The following is a 21,972-nucleotide window of genomic DNA, read 5'->3' on the forward strand; positions in this document are numbered from 1 at the left end:
CTTTGCTTTTATGTTGCATCTCATCACCCCTCTTTTAATCTGTCCATCTTTTTAAATTGTGTCTGTTTCTTCCGCTGTTTGAAAAGTTCTTAGCACATTTTGATTACTCCACAATGTAAATAATATCTCTATGTACAGCTTTCTATAGTTAACTGAAAAGAAAAACTGGTAAGTGATGTCAGATATAGGAAGATTAGCTTGTAAGCCGTAGGTAATTATGCTCTTAGTGCTTATAGTAGAAAAAGCCTCTAGTGAGGCAAAAACTGAGTAAATGCTGATATGTTTCATACATGATTGCAATATGGTCACCTTCCTTCCTTCCTTTCTTCCTTCTGTCTTGAAGCATTCTCTTTTGCTTTTGTAAATAATATTTCTTATTGCAGTTTTGTCCTATTTAATAGTGTGCCTTCTGTCAGTTTTCTACCATTATATCCCTTCTGGTAATTATGACATCTAACAATAAAATTACTTGGAATAAAATTGTTTGAAATATTATACACAACTTTCTGTTTGCTTTAAGGGAACTAGATTTTTCCTTCTGAGGGCCTACTCTAGAAACTTCCTTGAATGCATCTGCTTTTTTTTTCCTGACAAGCCTAAAAAAATTTGGTCCACTTTGGGATTCTTAGTTAATGTATTGGAGAAGGCAAATTAGGAGATGGAGGGTGGGGGGGGCAGGGTTGTTCTTCTGAAGTCTTGTTCTTAATTCTTTTAATTTATTCATTATTGGAATGAACATTATTCAGTTGTAGTTAATGGGGTAAATTTTAAAAGCAGTGGGCTACATACAAGAAAGTGACATGAATTGTTTAGTGCATCAAACATTTCCCACATAAAAATTACCACATGTTGATAATACCTGTGAACTATGCAGTTGTCTTTCACGTTCTCACATTCTTACGACCAAAGTTGTAAAACGGACCCATTCTTTGGGTTTTTCTAGAAGATGTTTTTCTAGGACTTTTATATAAATTTCGTACCTGTATGTTTTCTGCCAACCAATAATCACCACAAATAATGGTCTAAACTCCTAATTTTTCTCAGGCATTCCGCCATTCTACTCCAAATATACCTCTACCCCGATGTAACGCGACCCGATATAACACGAATTCGGATATAACGCGGTAAAGCAGTGCTCCAGGGCGGCAGGGCTGTGCACTCTGGTAGATCAAAGCAAGTTCGATATAACACGGCTTCACCTATAACGCAGTAAGATTTTTTTGGCTCCCGAGGACAGCGTTATATCGAGTTAGAGGTGTACATATAATGTTAAAACGGTTTTCATATTCTGACATACCAATCTGTTTTCTTTGAGTGGCTCTAATACTATACCATATGTTTTGGAAAAGCTTCATAATCTTATTTAATGTTATGGTTGTTACAGGTACCACTTAATTCACATGTTTATGAGCTTTTAACTGTTCTTATGGATTGGATCTCCGATCAATTCCTCAAAGCGAAAATAGAGGAAGAAGGAAGAGACAATCAAACACAAACGTACTCCCACAAAAATTACACTCAAGAAAAGTGTGCAAAGGTAAACGGGTTTGGATTGGGTTTTTTAAACCTTGTGGCTAGTGTGTGCCAGTTTTATTTATATAGTTTAGTTCGAATACTATTATCAAAACAGAAATAATTGTGCATAGTTAACAGTTCAGTATTCATTCAGACAGTAATATTTAGTGGGCGTTTTGACACTTATAGCTCCAAAAATACAGGCCTTCCTTTATTGTAATTTGGAAGTGTCATTGTTTTTCTGCTGCAAAGGAACTGAGAGGGAATCAGGATGACTCTGCATTTTATACACTCAGCTGCATGCACAAAGACGTCCAAGTACTGCTGGCAAAAGTCACATATACAGTGGAATGTATATGTGCACAACGCATCTTGACGAACAACATTTACCATAGAGATCAGTAACCATTTTTTTTCCTTTGGAGGCAGAGTTAAGGTGTCAGTGCATTTTACAAAGAGAAATCAAACAAACTACACAGAGAATTCATAGGGCATAAATCCTAACCCTGTGTGAAATTTCACATGGATTGGGCGCATACTTTTTGAGAAAAACAGGAATTTATGCCCCATTTTGAGTCCATTTTAGAAGTCAGCCTTTTTAAAAATAATAATCATCTGAGTTACATGCTATTAACCTATAATGTAATTTTTATGTACTTGCTGTGCGTGTCCTAAAAGTATTCAATGCACTGGATCTGCCAGATAAGTATTTGCATGTGCAATCCATTATCATCCAGGAATTTAAATTGTTTACTCAGTGACAGATGCTGTATAAAACTATACCACTGTACATTTTTCCAGCTTTTACCTATTGTTGCTGAACAACTCCAGTGGATGCCATTTGTGAACCCTAAACTACATATGCCTGTAATTAAATTTACTTACTGGGCTATAAGGCAGCTAGACTGTGGGACACAGGTAAAACATGTATTCTACTTACAGAATAATTCTTTAATATTTCGTGTTCAGAATGCTCATTCTCAGAAGATGCTCAGATACTATTATATAAGATAAATAGATGCTTTTCGATTTACTGAGTATAGTTTTAAAAAACCCATCAGCCTTCGCAACATTCAAATTCAAATAATTTGCTGCAGATATGACGCAAAGGGAAAAAAATTAAGATAGTCATTTAAAACTGCTTTATGTCACAATTGTTTTTATCAACTCTGTATTTAGTTTTATATTATAGATCTGATCCATGCTTATGTAGCCCCCATTGTAATATCATCTGAGAACCTCACAAACCTTGAATTTATCTTCACAACATCCTTCTTAGCTAGAGAAGGAAATCCCCATTTTTATGGATGTTAAACAAAAGATGCTACCTAAGTGAAACCTTGTATTGTTTAATCCTGAAGTAAATGTTTTCATCCAGTATGTAATGGAAGTTCTTACAGAACCGTACTGTAGCAGCATAAATGGTGTCATACCTTAGGGTTCAATCCTGCAACATTTTATGCACATGCCTAACTTGTATACTCTGAGTAGTCTCTTTGATTGCAAAGCTAGGCACATGTCTAAATCTTTGCAGGACTGGAGCCTTAGATTCTAATAAATGATGCTGAAGTTACAAAGCAGATTGTTTTTACATGAGCATCTGTATTTTTTTTTTAATTTGGATCACATTAAAGATGCATTACATTAACAGTGTGAAGAATATATTCTGCCCCCCAGTTTTACCTTTCCAATTCAGTGACATAAACTCCAATAATAAAATACTTTTTCCTTTGCTGGTGAACACTTGTATAATATGTCAGTGTATTATGCATAAATTCTCCTTATTTAATTTTACATAATTGTAATTACTTAATATATTGATTTTCTTTAATACAGAAACATATAGTGGGTCAGTCCTAGAAAAAAAAAATGAATTTGAACTGTTATAAAGGCTACTAGGGTTTTAAGAGTGTGCCCTAGCAAAAGAGTAACATAGCATTATATACATGAGTGATCATTTCCTTAAATTTTGGAAGCATTTTATTGCAACACTATACCATAATTAAGTGGTTTAGTGTTTCCAAAATCCATCCCGCTTTTGGTTGGGATTTTCAAAGGCTCTTAAAAGAATTAGGTGTCTACTGCTATTGAGTTTCAATGGGACTTGAGCATCTAATTGCCTTAGGCAACTTTGAAAATCCTCTCCTTTAAGCTTAGCTTTAATTTTGAACATTTTCCATATGGGAATATATTTGATAGCTGTGGATGAAAAGAGAATTCTCTTGTCACTTTTAAATATTATTGTGCTGAAACATTGGGTATAGAATGTCATCCCACAGCCAATTTTTTTCTTAAAATTTGTTTTCATTTATAATTTTACTTTTCACCAATAAATGATCTTAAACTACATCACTCTTTTTGCATTCATTACCTAATTTACTTCAATCTCACATGGCCTGGTTCGTTACAGAAAATTGACACGTGAATGTCTGAATCTTGAAATTGACATCATTTACAATGTTCGTAAAGAAATTAATCTCGTATTCAATGCTTCCTTCTCTACTAATTTTATGTTGTCACTCAATGTGGGAGAGTAAGTGCAGATTGATAGTTTAGTAATTAAATTTTTTTTTTAAATTTAAATTGTGTCTTTAAATTGTCTTTATGGGTACATTGCAAATATTGTATTCTACTAGATTTAACAGAACAGTAACTGCTTTTAGGTTGCTATCCCATAGTATCTAGGCAAAACAGAATAATTTAAAGGTTGATTCTGTTACAGTCTGGGTTTACTAGATTTATTTGTCTCTCAATGTTGTTTTAATACTGGCTAAGTTTAATTGTAATATTTTTAATTTACTGCCACCTGTTTATATAACATCCCTCAGAACGTACAGTTCTATAAATATAGTATTTTAAAATAGACTGCTTTAAGTTGTATGATTACATTTACTACTCTTATAAAATGGATACAATGTTTACAACAGCATTCAACTATGACATCAACTATGAGGAGGCTTGGTGAAGACATATTCAAAGGCATAGTAACTAAGGGAAACCAACATGGCTCTTCTGAGCAATCTGCTGAAAGTAAACCAAAGATAGCAGCTTTTTTTAAGAGTTCCATTTTACCTTTGAGATTTGTATCAACTTTAATTGTTCTCAAAACAGTAACACAAGGTAAGTTCTTAAATGTTTTTATTGCATTTAGTAAATAGTCTTTGTCTGGGCAAAAACCAAATACACAAAGTCCATCAAATGGATTGTATTATATCTGTGTCTGAAGTCCCTTGTAATTGTAAAGTGAGGAATATGTTCTTGAAGTTTTACTTTATTAAGAAACAAAGTATGCTGCAGCAAACAGAAGGATTTCTAAAGTTATAGTTTGAATTATATTAAGATGTTCATATGTAGAGTATGATATAATTGACATTGTCAAGGTGGATCCACAGCAAAAAGGGAAGTGGAAACTAGACATGTTGGTGGTTGTATATTTCACATGTTTAGCTATTCAAAAGGATAAAAATGATACAGGAATAAATGTTTTATTCAAAGTTCAACAGTTGGGTGATGGTTGATTCAGATAGCTGGGGATTTTTTATAGCTGAAATAAATAAGCAGTTGTTTTTGCACTGCTTTTTAGGGAGACCACATGTTTCATGTTCAGGCTAGTAGTATCAAGCATGCTCTGCTAGTCATTTGCGTGTCCTCTGAGTGCATGGTGAGCTGCATTGTCCTTGTTGCTGACATATCTATTAAGTAGGCATGGTGGTGATTTTGTAGGTGACTTTCCCTAACTGAAGGACAAATGATAGTGAGATAGAATTGGGGCAGAAGATATGTTCTAAATTACTGGGTCATTTTTAGCTGTGCTGAAATTGGGGCTGGTACACACCCGTACACCATGCAGCCCTTATCTTAGCTGCCTGTATCTTGCTTTACTCCTATCCTCTCTCCACTGCCAAAGGCCAGTCAGAACCATACTGCCTGAGGCTGGGGCAGGAAAGCATCAGTTCTTCAAGTGATCATCCACATATTGCACCATTAAGTACCCTTGCATCACAATCCCCATCTGAGGGCATAAAGGGCAGAGTGGGCCCTTTCCAGTTTCTTATCTCCATGGTTGCAGGATGGAACCCGTGGCAATGTCTGCTTCTCTTGCGCACTGTGAGAATTAGCTTAGCTAGTTTAGATTGTTTTAGTATTCGTGTTAGAGTAATTGTTTTCTTTTGTCTGTTTGTCTATTAAAAAACAAGACTGTATTATATTTAGCATAGTCAATCAGTAAGTTTCTCATAACCTAGCCCGACACCCACATACAGGAATACTAGGATCATGGCAGAAGTTAAGTCACTAAGGTTTAAGACCTGTCTTTCATGTGACACTGTGATACCCATCAACGATGGTCACGCTCAATGCTCGATATGTCTTGGTGAAGGACACATTCTGGAACATTGTTCCTTGTGTTGCTCTTTCTCCAACCACAGAGAGAGCAATGGAGGTGAGGCTGAAATTATTCCTGCTGGAGAAGTCGATGCAGGTCTCCTCAGACTCAAGGAGATCTTCAGAGAATCCTCAATGTCACTGTCAGTCCATCTCTGACCTCCATGAGCTGCGACTCGATTTTGGGTGGCTTCCTTGTAGAGGCCTCCTTCATCTGCTGGTACATTAGCATTGACATCTTTCATGTGCAGTAAGGAGCACCACTGCAAAGATGAGCCTAGGTCAACTTTCCTGGCACTTAGCAAGAGGCGGAAAAGTCACTATGACTTACCCTGGGCTCAGTTGGCAAAGGGTCATAAGAGCAAGAAGGCCCATTCCAATACCAATTTCTAAGGCAGCTCATATGATACCATCTAAATCTAAGGGCAGAGCTGCCTATGGTACCAAATATGGTACAGAGCACCTTGATATCTAGTGCCTCTGCACTAAGTAAATCCTCAGAAGTAGCAGTTTTCCATTTCTTAGTATTGACTAACTCTACAGTACCTGATACATTGGTCCCGGCTACCTTAGCATCAAAACAACAGCTGGTACTAAGCAACCTCTCAGTGGGCCCAGTATCCAAGTCAACTCTGCTGGAGATACTTAGTACATAGCTCCCTGAAGTACAGCCACCATGCTTGGCCAGAGAGGTATCTCCTATACCAACGTAATCTATATACAGGTTATACCTGATAGGACTGCCTTTCTCCTAGAAGAGGCGAACCCTTTTTTTCTCCTCTACTGTTGAGCACAGCAGAGAATCATCATCCACTTGCCTTTTATCTTCCCCCAGGATAGCTCAGTGAGAATCTGAGACAGGTTCCAGGGAAGAATTTCAAAGGAGCTAGAAAGAGGTCAGGATCTCAGAGGGGTCACCCAATTAGGTATCCCCCCAATGTGCCCTCCACTGCTCCAATCCTACCCATATTAATTCATTTCCTGACCACACTGGACCACCCCCTTCAGATGTTCAACACTGTTTCAGGAAATCTGCCTCCTCCACTGTGTCCAGGGCTAGGTCTCCCTTTGGCAACTCTGTTGCTCCAACCACAGCTGCTGAAAAGACCAGAGGAGGAGAACGTTTAAAAAAAAAAAAAAATCCTCTAGAGGAAGAGCATCAAGTTCGGGCTGAATTTTCCTCCTCCTCCCAGTGAGGCCATGATCCCACCTACACTGGCCTCTCTAGATGTATTCAGGGTTCTCCAAGACTTAATAAAATGCATGACGATATTCCCCTTAAGATTATGCTAGAGAAACAACACAAGTTCTTGAACATATTATGCTTTGCAACACCAGGGAGGTTAACCATGGCAATAATTGATGCCCTGCAGGAGCCTGTCATTTGCCTGCTTCTGTCTTAGCCTGGTTCTGAGAAGAGACAGAAGACTTCAAGTCCCTGCAAAAGGATTGGAATATTTTTTTTCCCTCACATCCTGCACCTGTCTCTCTACTTGTGCAAGCTGTATACGGGAGAGGACAAAGCAGCAAAGTCCTCTGAAATCTGTCCCCACTGAAAAGGAACAAAAACATTGAATCTTTTTGGCTGGAAGGTCTACTCATTCAGAAGTGCAAATGAGGCTAACATATTACTGTGCGCGCGCTCAAGGTAGGATTTCTTAAAATAGGACAAATCTAGTTTTGTTGATAGGAGCACCAAGCAGAGCTTAAATCTCTTATGTCGGAGAGCCAACTGACAGCTTGGACAGCACTACAGACTGTTGAACATGTCTGACTGGTGCGAACAGCAGCCTCTGCAATACCCCATGAGAAGGTTGCCATGGCTCCCCAGTCATTCAGTATTTCTAGGGAGGCAAGGTGACAATTTAGGACCTCCCATTTTGAGGGAATTGACTTCTTCAGTAGGGGAACTGATGAAGACATCCATACTTTAAAAGATTCCAGAACTATCCTATGCTGCTTGGGATTTTGTATCCCAACTCAGAAAGGGAAGCAACCATGACACCAAACATGTTTCAGGCAACACTACTTGACACAAGACTATGTTCATCCAGCAAGGTCTTCTGAGCCACTGAAGAAGAGGCAGAGACTTCACCAGAGGTGACCCTTTCTTTTGTCCTTGGCTGCCCATAGTAAGGTGTTTCAAATGGGCAGCAGGTTTGACACGAATGTCAGTAGTCTGCTTGGACTTCTACAGGATCTTTTCTGCTCTAGTCTCTCTCCCCTCTCCCCCCAACATCTTTGGCATTACCTCAATCTGGTGGGTTCTTGAGATTGTGCCAACGGGTATCCCATTCACTTTCAGTCCCTATCAGGCTCTAGTTCCGGGCAGTCAGGCTGGTGATTAAGAGAGATGGTCGAAGTTGGCTGCCAGGCCAAGAGCAATGGTGAAACCGGGGTCGAGGGACAGGCCATGGGTCAGAGCTGAGGTCAGAGTCCATAGACAAGCCAAATTAGTATTGTAGTTGGAGTCCAGGTGCAGGCCAAGGGTTGAAGCCTAGTTGTGAGTCCGGGGGTCAGGAGGTGGATGCAGGGCTGGAGCAGGTCAGTAACAGAGCTAGAGTAAGGCTGGGACAGGAACAGGAACTGCATCAAGAGCAGGCTGGAAGCCTAGGGAGTCTGCTACACTGTGAGGCAGGAGGAGGTTTCCAGGCTGGGTCTGTGCAACAGTACTACTAACTTGCAGCTCTGGTGGGGTCAGTAAAATACCTGTACCTAAGGGTCATCTGACCCACGCCCTGCTCAGGGATAGGTTGCTGCAGCATGCCTGAGGGCTGAGTCACTGCAGGCTCTGTTGGAGGGATGAGTCATTGCAGGTGAGTTGCTGCAGCATGCCTGATCTGGCAGCACATTTGCCTCACAATTCCTTTCAATCCCCTCTCCCATTTCCCATCCCTTTTCAAAGACCCTTCTCATGAGAGACAACTGAAGCAGGAGGTGGAGTCCCTTTTACAACTTCTATTGTTCCTACTTGGGTCCTTGGAGTTCAGGCACCAGGGCTTTTGCTCCCACTCCTTAATTCCAAAGAAGAAAGGGTGCTGGAGACCCCTCCTTGATGTTTGATGTCTCAACACTTTCATCCATTGTTTTAAGTTCAGAATGGTAATCCTAGGTTCTTTAATCCCTTCATTAGATCCTATGGACTGGTTCATGGCTCTTGACCCACAAGATGTCTATTTTCACATCTCCACTGGAAATACCTGAGATATCTGGTAGGAACATCACACTACTGGTACAGAGTCCCAGCCCTTTGGCTTTTGTACAGCTCCAAGGATTTTCACCAAGTATCTGTTGGTAGTGAAAACTCACCTAAAAACAAAAGGAATCCAGGTACCTTCGATGTCTGGCTAATGTGAGGAAGATCACCACAACAGGCGACCAACCCAGTACAGACAATCCTAAAACTCTTCATCTCGTTAGGTCTCAAGGTCAACAGAGACAAAATCCACACTGATTTTTGAAGCAGAAAATAGTTATTAGGAGTAATGTTCAGACTCCAAAACAGCTCGAGCTTTCCACAGAGAAGGTTTCAGGCAATATTGGACCTCATCAGTCAACTTCAGCCCCACCCAAGAACGTGTCTCAGACTTCTAGGATACATAGTCATGTGTTTGTCACACAGCATGACGGACTTCACCTTTGATCCATGCAAAGATGATGGAGATTAGTGTATCGACCCAGCAGACAGTGCATGTATTTGGCCTAGTGGATGAGGGAAGCAGTGGACCTGATTTTAGTAAGGCTTTTGACACAGTTCCACATGACATTCTTATAAGCAAACTCGAGAAATGTGGTCTAGCTGTAATTATTGTAAGGTTGGTGCACAAACGATTGAAAAACTATTCAGAGTAGCTATCAATGGTTTGCTATCAAATTGGGAAGACATATCAGTGAAGTTCTGCAGGGATCTGTCCTGCATCTGGCACTAGTCAAAATTTTCATTAATGACTGGGATAATGAAGTGGAGCTTATAAAATATGTGGATAACACCATGCTGGAAGAAGTGGTAAGCACTTTGGAGCATAGGATTAGAAATTAAAATTACCTTGATAAATAGGAGTGTTGTCTTAAATCAACAGTAAAGCCAGATATAAAGTACTACATTTAGGAAGGAAAAATCAAATGAACAAATACAAAATGGGCATGTTTAGTCTTGAGAAAATAAGACTGAGTGGGGACCTGATAAGTCTGCAGATATGTTAAGGACTGTTACAAAGAAGACGGTAATCCGTTGCTCTCCATGTCCACTGAAAGTAGGGTAAGAAATAATGGACTTAATCTGCAGCAAGGGAGGTTTAGGTTGGATACTAGTAAAAGCTTTCTAACTATAGAGATAGTTAAGCATTGGACTAAGTTACCAAGAAAATTTGTAGAATCTTCATCCATCGGAGGTGTTTAAGATCAGGTTAGACAAACACCTGTCAAGGATGGTCTAGGCATACTTGGTCATGACTCAGCACAGGGGGTTAAACTAGATGACCTCTCCAGCTCTACATTTCTATGAATCCATGATGATAGCAGTCCTGCAAAAAGTCCTCTCCTTGTTAAACTCATGTAGAGACCACTTCATCTGTGCAGCAGAGTTAGTTCCCTTTTCCATACCCCTACCTGTAAAGATTGTGATAACAGATGCCCCTACTTGGGTAGGGATCTCATCCGGATCATTTGACTATTCAGGTATGATGGTCCACGCACACACATGCATATTTTAGAGCTCAGAGCCATCCACCTGGCATACAAGGCTTTTGGTCTACTCTTTGGGAACAATAATTCAGGTCCTGGCAGACCACACCACAGCTGTGCACTATATCAATAGGCAAGGGGAGAAGCAAGGTCGTCACTACCTCTGTCAGAAGGCCATACATCTATAGGAGTGGTGCATTCTACATTGTCACACCAATAGTCCTACAGAACATACTGGGATATCATTTTGAAAACCACAAGTAGTCTCTCAAAGACACAGTCATACAGAACATTTTCTTCAAATGGGGGTTCCCAAATTTAGACCTGCTCACAGCAAACTACAACAAGTATCAGACATTCTGCTCCAAGAGGAGCACAAGCTCAGCTCACTAATAGACATCTTCCTCATCCTTTGGACTGTGTGTTTGATGTTCATGTTTCCATTGATCCTCAGATTCCTAGCGTCCCAAGGAAACTGAAGCAAGATATTGAGCAAATGAGCATGGTAGCCCCCGCATGGACATGGCAGTTCTGGTATTCAGATCTTCTAAACCTACCAACATAGCCATCTTACCCATTTGCCTGACACAGTCTCTCAGAACAGTGGTCAGCTCCTCTATCTGGTCCAAAAACTTTACACCTGACGGCTTGGGTGTGGGCTGGATGACATCCGCAGAGGTTCAGAACATTCTACTCTGGATAAAGAAACCTTCAACCAGACTGACTTATAGAGCTAAATGGAAGAGCTTTTCTATTTTGGCATCTCAGCACCCAATTTCTCCCTGATAGTACCAGTTTAATCAATACTGGACTTTTTGTTAGCCCTGAAGCAATCTGGGTTTTCCATCAACATAAGAGTCCATCTGGCAGCAATATGTGAATTAAACTCCTATTCCCACCAAACAGTAATACATTTCCTGAAGGGTCTCATTCCCTCCCCCCCCCCCACCCCCCGTTCAGAAGCCCACCTGCCTCTTGGAACCCAAGTATAGTATAAGCAGTGTCGACAGGTTCCCCCTTTGAGACCATAACATCTTGTTCCCTTTGCCACCTGTCCATGAAAATTCATTTCCTGGTGGCCATTTTGTCAGCTAGGAGGGTAGAAGAGATTCATGGCTTTCGTATCTGGCACCCTCTAGCGTTTCAGAAGTACAGGGTTACTCTTAGATTTTCCCCTAAATTCCTGCCTAAGGTGGTATCAGAATTCAATTTATTTAGATAGAACAAAATCATCCAGGAGCACACCTAGGCTATTCATGACTTTTGTTTACAGGGTCAGGAGCCAACCTGTATCCACTCAGAGGCTATCCAAGTGGGTTTCTGACCACACAAGAACTTATGAGTTAGTTAGAAGAGATCTTTCTAGCCACAAGAGAGCTTATTCTACTAGAGCTCTGGCAGCTTAAGGCACAGCTCCAATGAACACTCGTAGCCAACAAGAATCCAATCTCATGTGCATGGGTTGCATGAGTGCTAAGAGTGGAATCTCTGTGGACCACACATCTTGAAGAACCAATTACTATAGGTTAAGTAACTGTACTTTTAAGCAGCTGTTAGCAGGGGGAGCAGCACCACTATTGAAAGAGAGCAGGAGGAGGAGCCATTGCCAGAGTCCTTTTCCTCTAAGTGGGAAGCCAGAGGAGTATATCATTAGGAGGAAGTATTGAGAGTGGTTGTTACCTTCCTGTAGCTGCTCTGGAGCACCACAATGCCCTCTGTGACCAGGAAGAAGGAGCCGCTGCTCATGGAAGGGAGAATCCTGTCCGGGATCAACATAGCCCTCGCAACAGCCAAGGAAAGGATAATCTACCCTGGGCAGGACACACACCCCATGTTGTGATAACTGGGCCTACAAATTTACCCTGTTCCACCCACCACTCGTTTATAGGGTCCTTAAAGAAAGAGACTTTCGGAGAAAAATGGGCTATCGGAGGGAGCTTCACCATCATGGCTGCCACCCCCACCATTTCCTGGGACCACAGACCTTCTTTGTCCTAATCCTGAGAGATGTCCTGACCAGACTGGGCCAGAGAGCAGGACCCAGATGACATCGGCACCTCTGCTGGCTCCAGCTGAATCCCAAACACCGTGGGATGTGAGACTTTGTGACCTCCCCATTCCCCGTGCATCCTTTTCCTTCCCTACCTTATTTCTTACCTTTCCTATCCCTCGACTTTTTCCTTCTCTTACTAGGAATCTAGTTTAGCCAGCCAAGACTGTATTCATTACTACAGCTCTGTAAGCTTCTGACCAGAAAGAGGTAACTAAAAGCAATGCCCTAAACACCGCAATGCTGGTTTAAGTTGGTCTTGGAGTGGCTAATAAGACTGTGTTTTTGCAGTAGTGAGATTCTAAGTGAGAGTCAATATCAGAGACCGAACCTGAATTTCAATCTCTGCTGTTCTTTTCTCCCCGCTTTTTGCATGTGGCTTCACTCCAGCTCATCTCAACTAACTTAACTGTCTTTTTTGGGGAAAAGAAAGTATTACCATCTTTGATACCATCTAAGAGACTGTCAAATGAGGATTTTTCCTCCTAAAAATTCTCTTCAGCTAAGGGGAACAAGGGATGTTGTTATAATGAAAACCTAATTTAATATTTTACATTTAAAATGCTTTAATTGTTTTTCTTTCTTTTTCTGTATCTTTAATAAAATGTTAAAAGGATTTTTAATGGTGTGTTTGCCATGGTACTAAGCAAGCTGAGATCTCTGTACACCAAATCCCAAACCTTGTTTAACACTGTTTAATGTTGGACAATCACTGGGTTATGTTAACACTTTTGGCCTATATATTCCATCTAAATTAATACACCTTCCTTCCTCCTGCCCTTCCACACAAGGGGACCTGAGCCTCCCAACGTATCCAGTATTGGGGCAAGAGAGAGAGACAGAGCACTTGAATCTTAGACACCCAGTTCAGTGAATTTGTGGTCCCCTATGGGGACATTCGTCCCTAGATGGAGGGTATGCCATGTTTCTGCTATTGACATCCCTTGCAGGTTTACACCATTGGGGTAATTTAATTTACTGTTAAATTGGTAATTGTTTAAATTTATCCTTGTTCTGTTTCATCTATGCGTTGAGGTGGTGTTCATCATTATCTGAGCATCTGGAGAAAAGAATTAGTTGATAGAACTTGAGAGAGTACTACCACCTATTCTTTGACTCCTGATTTTAAATGTGGATTGTGCAAATAAAACCCATTCTTTGTTTTGTAGAATGTTTCCAAATTTTAAAACATCTGTTATAGAGAATAGAGGGACAGGGGGACTATGTATTTTGGAGAACTGGTAATGCGCTATAGAGATTTTCACCTTTCAGCTGCCAATATAAATCCATCCCCAATGTCAACTTTTGTTTACCATCTATCCTGAGATCTATTGGGTGGCTATTCAGTGGCTTCCATGAAATGTGTTAGTGATTTCAGGCCAGTTCTCAGTAGGCAGATGTCCACATCACAAAACTACTACCACTTTTATCATTGGCAGCCTAATCGGGGAGGCTAAGGATTAAATAACTCTGGAGATTGAACTGTGCTTTCCTATTTACAGATGCAATCTCTCCAGACTAGGTAGGAATCACATTAGTGTGACATTATGTGGAAGTTTACTCTGTCACTGTTTGTGCTATATTTGTTTTAAGACTAAAATTCCTGATAAAGGTGTGTCTTAGGTTTGGTTTTTGAAGTTTTTAAAACAGATACAGGTTCTAATAATTAGAAGAATGTTATTCTATCTAATAGACTAATGTGAAATATATTCTTAAAATGAGAATCACATTGATAAGAGGTCCCTCCTGATATTAAAAAACAAACCCCAACATGAATAGTTGCCATACTAAGTTGTCATTAATCAAGCTAAACAGCTAAAGCCAATACTTACAATGGTAAAACTTTTTAGCTTCTCATTATTGATTTTTACTGTTAGTTTATATGCTATGGTTAAGTATGATCTGCAATAATAAAAAGCACATTCGTGAAATTACTGCTTACTAATTTTGATCACACATTGAAAGTAAAGCACTGATTTTCTTCTATTCATAATGCAAGAGCTTCAGTAAGATTACTTTTTTTTCCTAAAGTGTCGTAAATCCAGGAGGTGGCACTGTAACTAAACTTTTCTTACTACAGAATGGCTCCATTATATTTAATTATTTCATCCTGTAACTGAGTAGTGTGTTTTTATTCCTAAATAGGAATTTGAAATAGGGAGATCTGAAATATAGGACCTGTGGTTATTTAAGGCACTTAGATGAGTTCATTATTTAACTGTGAGTCTCAAGTCCCTGTATATTTTAATATACTGTAGAGGGGTAATCAGCATATAAACTGAAAGATTAAACTTCTCCTCCGAGCAAATCCTCGTGAAAGTAAATGGGAATGGAGTAGTTGCGATCTTTGTCTTTATCCAGTACTCTTCTCCTTCATCTCTGAGCACATTAGTAGATGTCTCCCAAATGTTGAGGAACACATAGTCTCAAGCTAGGCAGATTTATTCATTATACCACATTTCAGAAGAAAAAACCCTCTAATGTATCTACAACCGTAATTTAGTAAGATACAAAAGCATGTGACTAACTTCAAGCCCATAAGTAATCCCTTTGAAGTCAGTGGACTACTTTGTGTATTAAAGTTGCGTGTGCATAAGTATTGTCCTGAATAAAGGCCCTAATAGGTATGAGAGAAGTTCAGGTTGTCCATTTAATTACTGCTGGAACAAGAATACAATACAAGAACAAAAGTCACAATTGTGTCACTTTCTGACTATTTTTATCTTCAACATTCATGTGTATTTTTAGGAAATTGGCGCAGTATGTCTTAAATATTTTATGTAAAATTTGAAGAAAAGTAAACAATAGATTTGTACATAAGCAGGCTTTAAAGTTATCCTAGCCTTGTCCTTCCCTTTCATGGTTTAATTTGTATAAAAAAAATTAAAGTTGGATCATGAAACTAGTTAAAATTTGTATTTATTGGAATTTATGTAGCACTTGCTGAGAAACTTGGAGGAGGAGAGGAAACAAAGCTGGGGAGATAGACTAACTCAGAATTCAAAACCAGTGCAGCATGTTTCTATGTTTCAAAGCCATAAAGCAAACAGTGTTACACCTTGAAGTATTCGGTGATGTGAAAAAAAATAATGTTCATAGCAATAGGGATTGGGATTTCACTGATTCTGTAGATCTATTTATTGTTAATATTGGGAATAATGATATTGAGAATAAAATTGAATTTCTACATTCATCATTCATGCAGTATAGAAATAAGCATTTCTGTTAATTTTAACCTGGATTATAAAGCTTTATTGAGTGCAGGAGAGGGCTCACTTCATCTCTTTAGCAAAATACTTAAATCTAACCTTTATAAGTCATACTTTTAAAAAATGTGGGCTGCCCCCGACTTCCCTGTTCCCTACTTTAAACCAAGGCACAGTAAATCGTCAATTAGAAATATAGGAAATATTAAAATAAAGGTCTAACAATTTAAACCTTTATATCTTGATCCATTTAATCTTCTAATTGTTACATTTTTTATAGCTGTATAATTATTAATCTCAAAGTAACTATATATACTAAACTTTATAGATCAGACATTAGAACTGTGATTATAAAATTGTTTGCATTTTAATGTCTCTTTCAGCTGATTATCTGGCTCAGGCATTTGATTCCCTTTGCGTGGACTTGAAGACAGATGAAGGGAAGGCCTTATTTTTGGAGTACCAATCTGTGCCTGTTATATTAAGTCACTTAAGAATATCCAGTAGAGGTCTGCTTTCCAATGCCATTGATGGTTTACTTCAGATGACAATGGAATCTGGTAAATTCGCTTAATTTTAAACAATAAAAATATAGGATTATTAAATGAAAAACAAATGCAATGAAACTTAAATCCCAAGTGAAATACAATACGTACTTTCTTTCTAATGTAATATGTAGTAGCAAGTAGTACTTATCTTTTTGTCATATAAATACAGCAGTTGTGAAGCTGTTCCCTAGCTGCATGAGTTAGCTGTTTCTCATTCTTTATGTATAAGTCAATTCTTTTGGGATTTTTTTTTTATTTCTTAAATATATGCAGCATATTGTCAGATCTGTTTTCTGATTTATCCCTGTTACATTTTGCAACTCATTTTAAGGTTTTTCCATTGCTCCTGTAGGTAATGGGCACATTTCTAGTTTCTCTGAAGTCAGTCTATGCTAGAACAGACATTGGATGCAAGTCCTTCTGCCATCAGGTGGAGACATGAAAATAGCCAGGCTCTTGTATGAACTCTCTTTATAATTTGAGTGAGTAGCTGATGCTGCTCAGTTTTTCCATTTCTAATAAGTAAAAGTGACTTTTCTAGATGGCTTGGTGACGTTTTGTTTTTGTTTACTGTTACTGGGTGACCTAGCCCTTTAAGGGGGGGTGGGGCTCAGCCTTACCTGTGCCACTTTTAAACTGCATCCCCAAGTGATTGGTGTTGAGGTTAGCGATCAGATGATCCCCTGATGCTCAGGTAAGAGGCACTGCTTCCCTATATGAAAGGTTACTCAGAGGATGAGAAACCTGCAGGAAGGCTTCTCCAGGAGACCAAGGGTTAGAGAGGACCTGGAGAAAGAGGCCTTCTGTGCCAGGCATGTGTGGGACAAGGGCAGAACCCTTAAGTGGAAGAGGCTTTAGGAAGCACCAAACAGCAGGACCTGGGTTTTGGAAAAGAACTATTGAACAAGGGACTAAGGAAATGTATAGCTGGAGAAAGTCTGTTTTTAATTTAAGTTGACATTGAACTGTGATATTATTTTAATAAAACTGACCCCAAGAAAGGGTGTTTCTCAACAAACGAGAGCTTATGTGCAGTTATTGGTGGGTTCAGGAAGGGGAAACTGAGGCAGAGGATGGGTCAGATGCTGTATTGGGGGATCCCTGGTACATAAACCTTTTTTGATTTGTAAAAATGTCTGGGTTTTTAGACCAAGAGGGGAATGCCACTGGGTTTTAAATATTGAAGGTAGTCAGCTGGGCATTTTTACATACTTAACTGTTTTGGTTTCTCCAAGAACTTAAATTTCAAACCAAACTCCCCATTGTATCTTTGTGCTGGTGGAAACGGGACTGTTTGCTCTGCCTTAAAAAAGATACTCTTAAAAATATTACTGGTGGAAGGCTGAACAGCATCAAATAGCATAATGAGATGAATGTCACATGTGTTCACCTGATTTTAACTCTACCCCTCTCTCTTCAACCCTCCCATCCTTTCCTTCTTCACACACCCCTGTGCTGCTAGTGTTGCAGTGTTATTTCTGAAGCTACGGTGTTTGCTGCACCAGTATAGCTTGCAGCTAATGTTGATTCAGCAGACCTTGACATTACTCATAAAGAAAGACCACAAGCTCCGTTCAGTGACAAAGGATTGGCCAGGTTTATTGTCTTCAAAGCACGGTACTAGGGCCCCTCATACCAAGCAGGTTCACTAACATATGTATGTCTGTGACAAGGTATCGGCTCAATCAACATAATATCGTTTGCTAGGCCAATACAAAACTGCCCCTCCTATGACTTTTTCTTTTATACATTGGTACAAACAAGTTACTTATTACACTCCAGATGTTGTTAGCTACCATTCTTGTATCTTGTATCTGATAGTTTGAACACAACACCCTCCTCCATTATCCTGTCATTCCCTCCTTATCTCACAAGGGATCTGTGACTTCCTGTATCATCCCTTTAGGAATGTACTTGATTAGCTGATACCTAGCCTTGCTGTTCTGATAAGGCCTACTTTGGCTCACAGCCTTGGTTCATACTTTTAACCAGGCCTAGGGCTCCAGTAAGGCCTACACCCTTTACTACATTATTTTCCCCGACACTAATAGTTGTAGCTATTCGGTGAAGTAGTTGTTGGTTGTGTTGGGAGAGGATAGTTTGATAAGGAGTTGTATTCAGAATAGTGGTTAAAGATTTTGACAGCTGGTAGTGTTTGTGGGGGAAGAGTTAAGGTTCTTCTTTGAGTGATTGCACATTTCAGGTATGTATATGCCCAGTGCACCAGAGCCAGAGATATTTCCCATAATGATATCTGTCATGGCAGCGCATGCACCCTTTGCTGTCTCGTGCTGTTGCATGACCCATCCGCAGCCTCCCTCAGTTGCTTCTTACTGCTCGTGACTGGTAGTCAGAGCATGTTGCTTTGCTCTGCAAGTGTTCTCCCTTTCAGAAAATCTATTTTTTTTTTATGTAGTTAGTGTACTTGTCTATAGTTAGTTAGAATTTTGGAGTAAATTTAATTTGTCATTTTACTTAATTTTTATTTAGAGTGTTGGTTTCCACCTTTCTGGGAAAAGAATCTAGAAGTTATAGTGGATCACAAATTGAATCAGAGTCAACAATGTGGTGCAGTTGGAAAAAAGGATAATATCAATCTGGGATATATTAACACAAATGTAAGACACAGGAGGTAACTGTCTCACTCACTCACCGCTGGAGAGGCCTCAGCTGGAGTGCTGTGCCCAATTGTGGGCACCAACCTTTAGGGTATGTCTTCACTACCCGCCGGATTGGTGGGTACTAATCAATCTATCACGTTTCATCTTAGACGCAATAAATCGATCCCCAAACGCACTCCCCGTCGACTCCGGAACTCCAACAGAGTGAGAGGCGGTAGCAGAGTCAACGGGGGAGCCGTGGCCATCGATCCCGCGCCGTGAGGACCTGAGGTAAATCGATCTAAGATACTTGGACTTCAGCTACGCTATTCACGTAGCTGAAGTTGCGTATCTTAGATCGATTCCCCTCTCCCCCCCCCCCGCCCCACCCATGTAGACCAGCCCTTAGAAAAGATATGAGCAAATTGGAGAGTCCAGAGGAGAGCAACAAAAGTGGTAAAAGGTTTAGAAAACCTGACCAATGAGGAAAGGTTAAAAAAATTGGGCATGTTTAGTCTTGAGAAAAGAAAACTGGGGGGAACTGATAAGACTTCATATATGTTAAGGGCTGTTATAAAGAGGAAAGTGATCAATTGTTCTCCATTGAACTCCACTGAATGTAGGACAAGTAGTAACGGGGGGGCTTAATCTGCAGCAAGGGAGATTTAGGTTAGATATGAGGAAAAACTTTCTAATGATAAGGGTAGTTAAGCTCCGGAATAGGCTTCAAATGGAGGATGTAGAGTGCCCATCATTGGAGATTTTTAAGAACAGGTTAGACAAAACACCTGTCAGGGATGTTCTAGGTTTACTGGTCCTTCCTCAGAGCTGTATTTGAGGACTTCATGAGGTCCCTTCCAGTCCTATAGTTGTATGATTCTGTCCTGTCTGGGGCTTGAAGTCCCTGCAGATTTGACAGTGGTCCCCAATGTGACTCTCCTGGAGGACCTACCATGCTATATGCAAGATACCCCATCCGGTACTGATTGATCTTCAGACTTCATATGGCTTACCTATCAGTAAGGTCCAATCCTTGGTGCCTTGCCTGGTGCCATCCAGATGTAAACTCAGTATGTTGTCCCTGGTATCCGTGTCTCCAGAGGCATGGCACCTGTCCACGATACCACATGGTACCACATCTCCCTGGCTACGTGACTCTTCTTTGGTGCCTGATGTAGGTTCCTTTGGCACTCGCTCCCAGGATAGAAGGCATCATTCAACTTCATTGTTAAGATTCCACTCCTGGTATCCAGAAGAGCTCCCGTGGTGGTCCAGGGACACACATCCTTGGGCTGATAGAGATTGGGGTCCTGTATCCTACCAATGGCCGTATTGAAACAATTGGGGTTCCTCCCCACCACCAGATCCTCCCCAGTTCCTCTGCCCTCCAGATCCCCAAGCAGACGTCAGGATAGTTCACATGTGGAATTTCAAGGTTACCTGTGGTACCAATGCCAGTAGCAAGCAGGAACATTACATACCACAATTTCCATCTGGGGAGGTACAGAAAGCTCCTGCTCAACTTTCTTTGCACACCTCCTCCTCATCACCTGATCGATGAGGTAGTGGTGTCTCGGAAGTCCTCCTCTCTTCAGGATGGCTACCAGGCCTACCAAGAGCTCCTAATGAGCTTGACATCCAGGTTGAGGTAGTTCAAGAGAGTTCTCACAGACTGGGAGACATACTGGGGTCAGCAAGACCTTCCAGTGTGACTCTACCTATAAATGAAGTCATACCAGAGCCCACAAGATTACTGTGGCAAATGCCATTGTCTCTGCTGCTGACAGCCACGAGAACTAAGTGCAGGTACCATGCCCCTTCTCAGGGCTTTGAACCTTTCTACACTCATCCCTTGCCAGGTTCTTTGGTTGATTCGACAGTAAATGACAGAGCACGTCAGGGACGGCCATCGTCTACCCCAAAATATAAAGATGCAAAAAGACTCAACCTTTTTGGTAAGATATATGAAACTGCAGGCTAGCAGTAGAATATATCTGATCAGCAAGCCTTGCTGGCCAGATATGATTTTTCTCTGTAGGGCAGTGTTCTCAAGTTCATTGACAAGTTACCAGAGGATGCCAGGAAAGCATTCTGGGCCATCTTGGAAGAGCGCAAACTCATGGGTAGGACCTCTCTCTCTGTCCCCCCCGCCCCCCAAGATGCATTCGATGAGGTAGATTCAGCAACCAGAGCTGCAGTAATGATGTGTAGTTGTTCATGAGTCAAGCCTTGAGTCTTCCATGGGAGGTCCAGCAGACTATTCAGGATTTCCCCTGGGAAGGTTCAACGCTATTCTCTCAGCAGATTGATGAGAAGTTTCACAGTCTCAAAAGACTTGAAGGCTACATTGAAAACACTGGGATTTTACACTCTATTCTGTAAAAAGAAACAATTCTGCCTTCAGTCGTACCAACGATACCTGCATTTCATGCTTAGGCAGTCTGACCACCCTAGAAAAAAGGGCGGAAACTGCTAACAAAGTTTGATGGGTCCACTCTTTAAACTGATGGCTACCTGTTCTTGACTCCATCGACTCGTGAAAGTAGCATTTTTTGGTAGCCATTACTTTTGCAAGAAAGAGAGGCAGAATTATGAGCATTGGTAGCTCATGCTCCCTATACAATCTTTTATAAAGACAAAGTATTTACATCTGCATCAAATTTTTTTGACTAAAGTAGTGTTGGGATTCCACCTCAATCAAGTGGTATACTTATCAACTTTTTCCTAAGCCCCATTCTCATAAGGAAGGAGACTTCATACCGTGGATGTTAGAAGAGCAGTAACTTTTTATTTGAACAGAACTAGATTGTTTATGTCATCCTCCCAGCCATTCATGGCAATTGCGGACAGGGTGCAAAGCGTTCTTGTCTTGACTCAGAGAATCTCATCCTGGATTTCCTCCTAAATGTATCTGTGCTATGACATTGCTAATGTAACCCCTCCGGGTAGAGTAGTGGGCACACTACAAGATCTCAAGCAGCTTCCTT

At 40.5% G+C, this 21,972-nt stretch overlaps 1 protein-coding gene across 14 annotated transcripts in view; it reads left to right on the top strand.

The window, feature by feature from the left end:
• Positions 1–21,972, top strand: part of CCDC138 (coiled-coil domain containing 138) — a 65,937-nt gene that overhangs the window by 17,559 nt on the left and 26,406 nt on the right. For 11 of the 14 annotated variants that reach the window (XM_065580980.1, XM_065580969.1, XM_065580970.1 and 8 more), the window contains 4 exons: positions 1,385–1,537; positions 2,317–2,433; positions 4,443–4,635; positions 16,221–16,397. In XM_065580980.1, the coding sequence (XP_065437052.1) occupies positions 1,385–1,537; positions 2,317–2,433; positions 4,443–4,635; positions 16,221–16,397 (640 nt within the window). Of the gene's footprint in view, positions 1–1,384; positions 1,538–2,316; positions 2,434–4,442; positions 4,636–16,220; positions 16,398–16,737; positions 16,868–18,875; positions 19,095–21,972 lie in introns of all 14 variants that reach the window. The other 3 variants (XR_010597696.1, XR_010597695.1, XM_065580976.1) reach the window with 3 other exon arrangements.

Source organism: Chrysemys picta, chromosome 1, assembly GCF_011386835.1.
Source record: "Chrysemys picta bellii isolate R12L10 chromosome 1, ASM1138683v2, whole genome shotgun sequence".
Classification (NCBI taxonomy): Eukaryota; Metazoa; Chordata; order Testudines; family Emydidae; genus Chrysemys; species Chrysemys picta.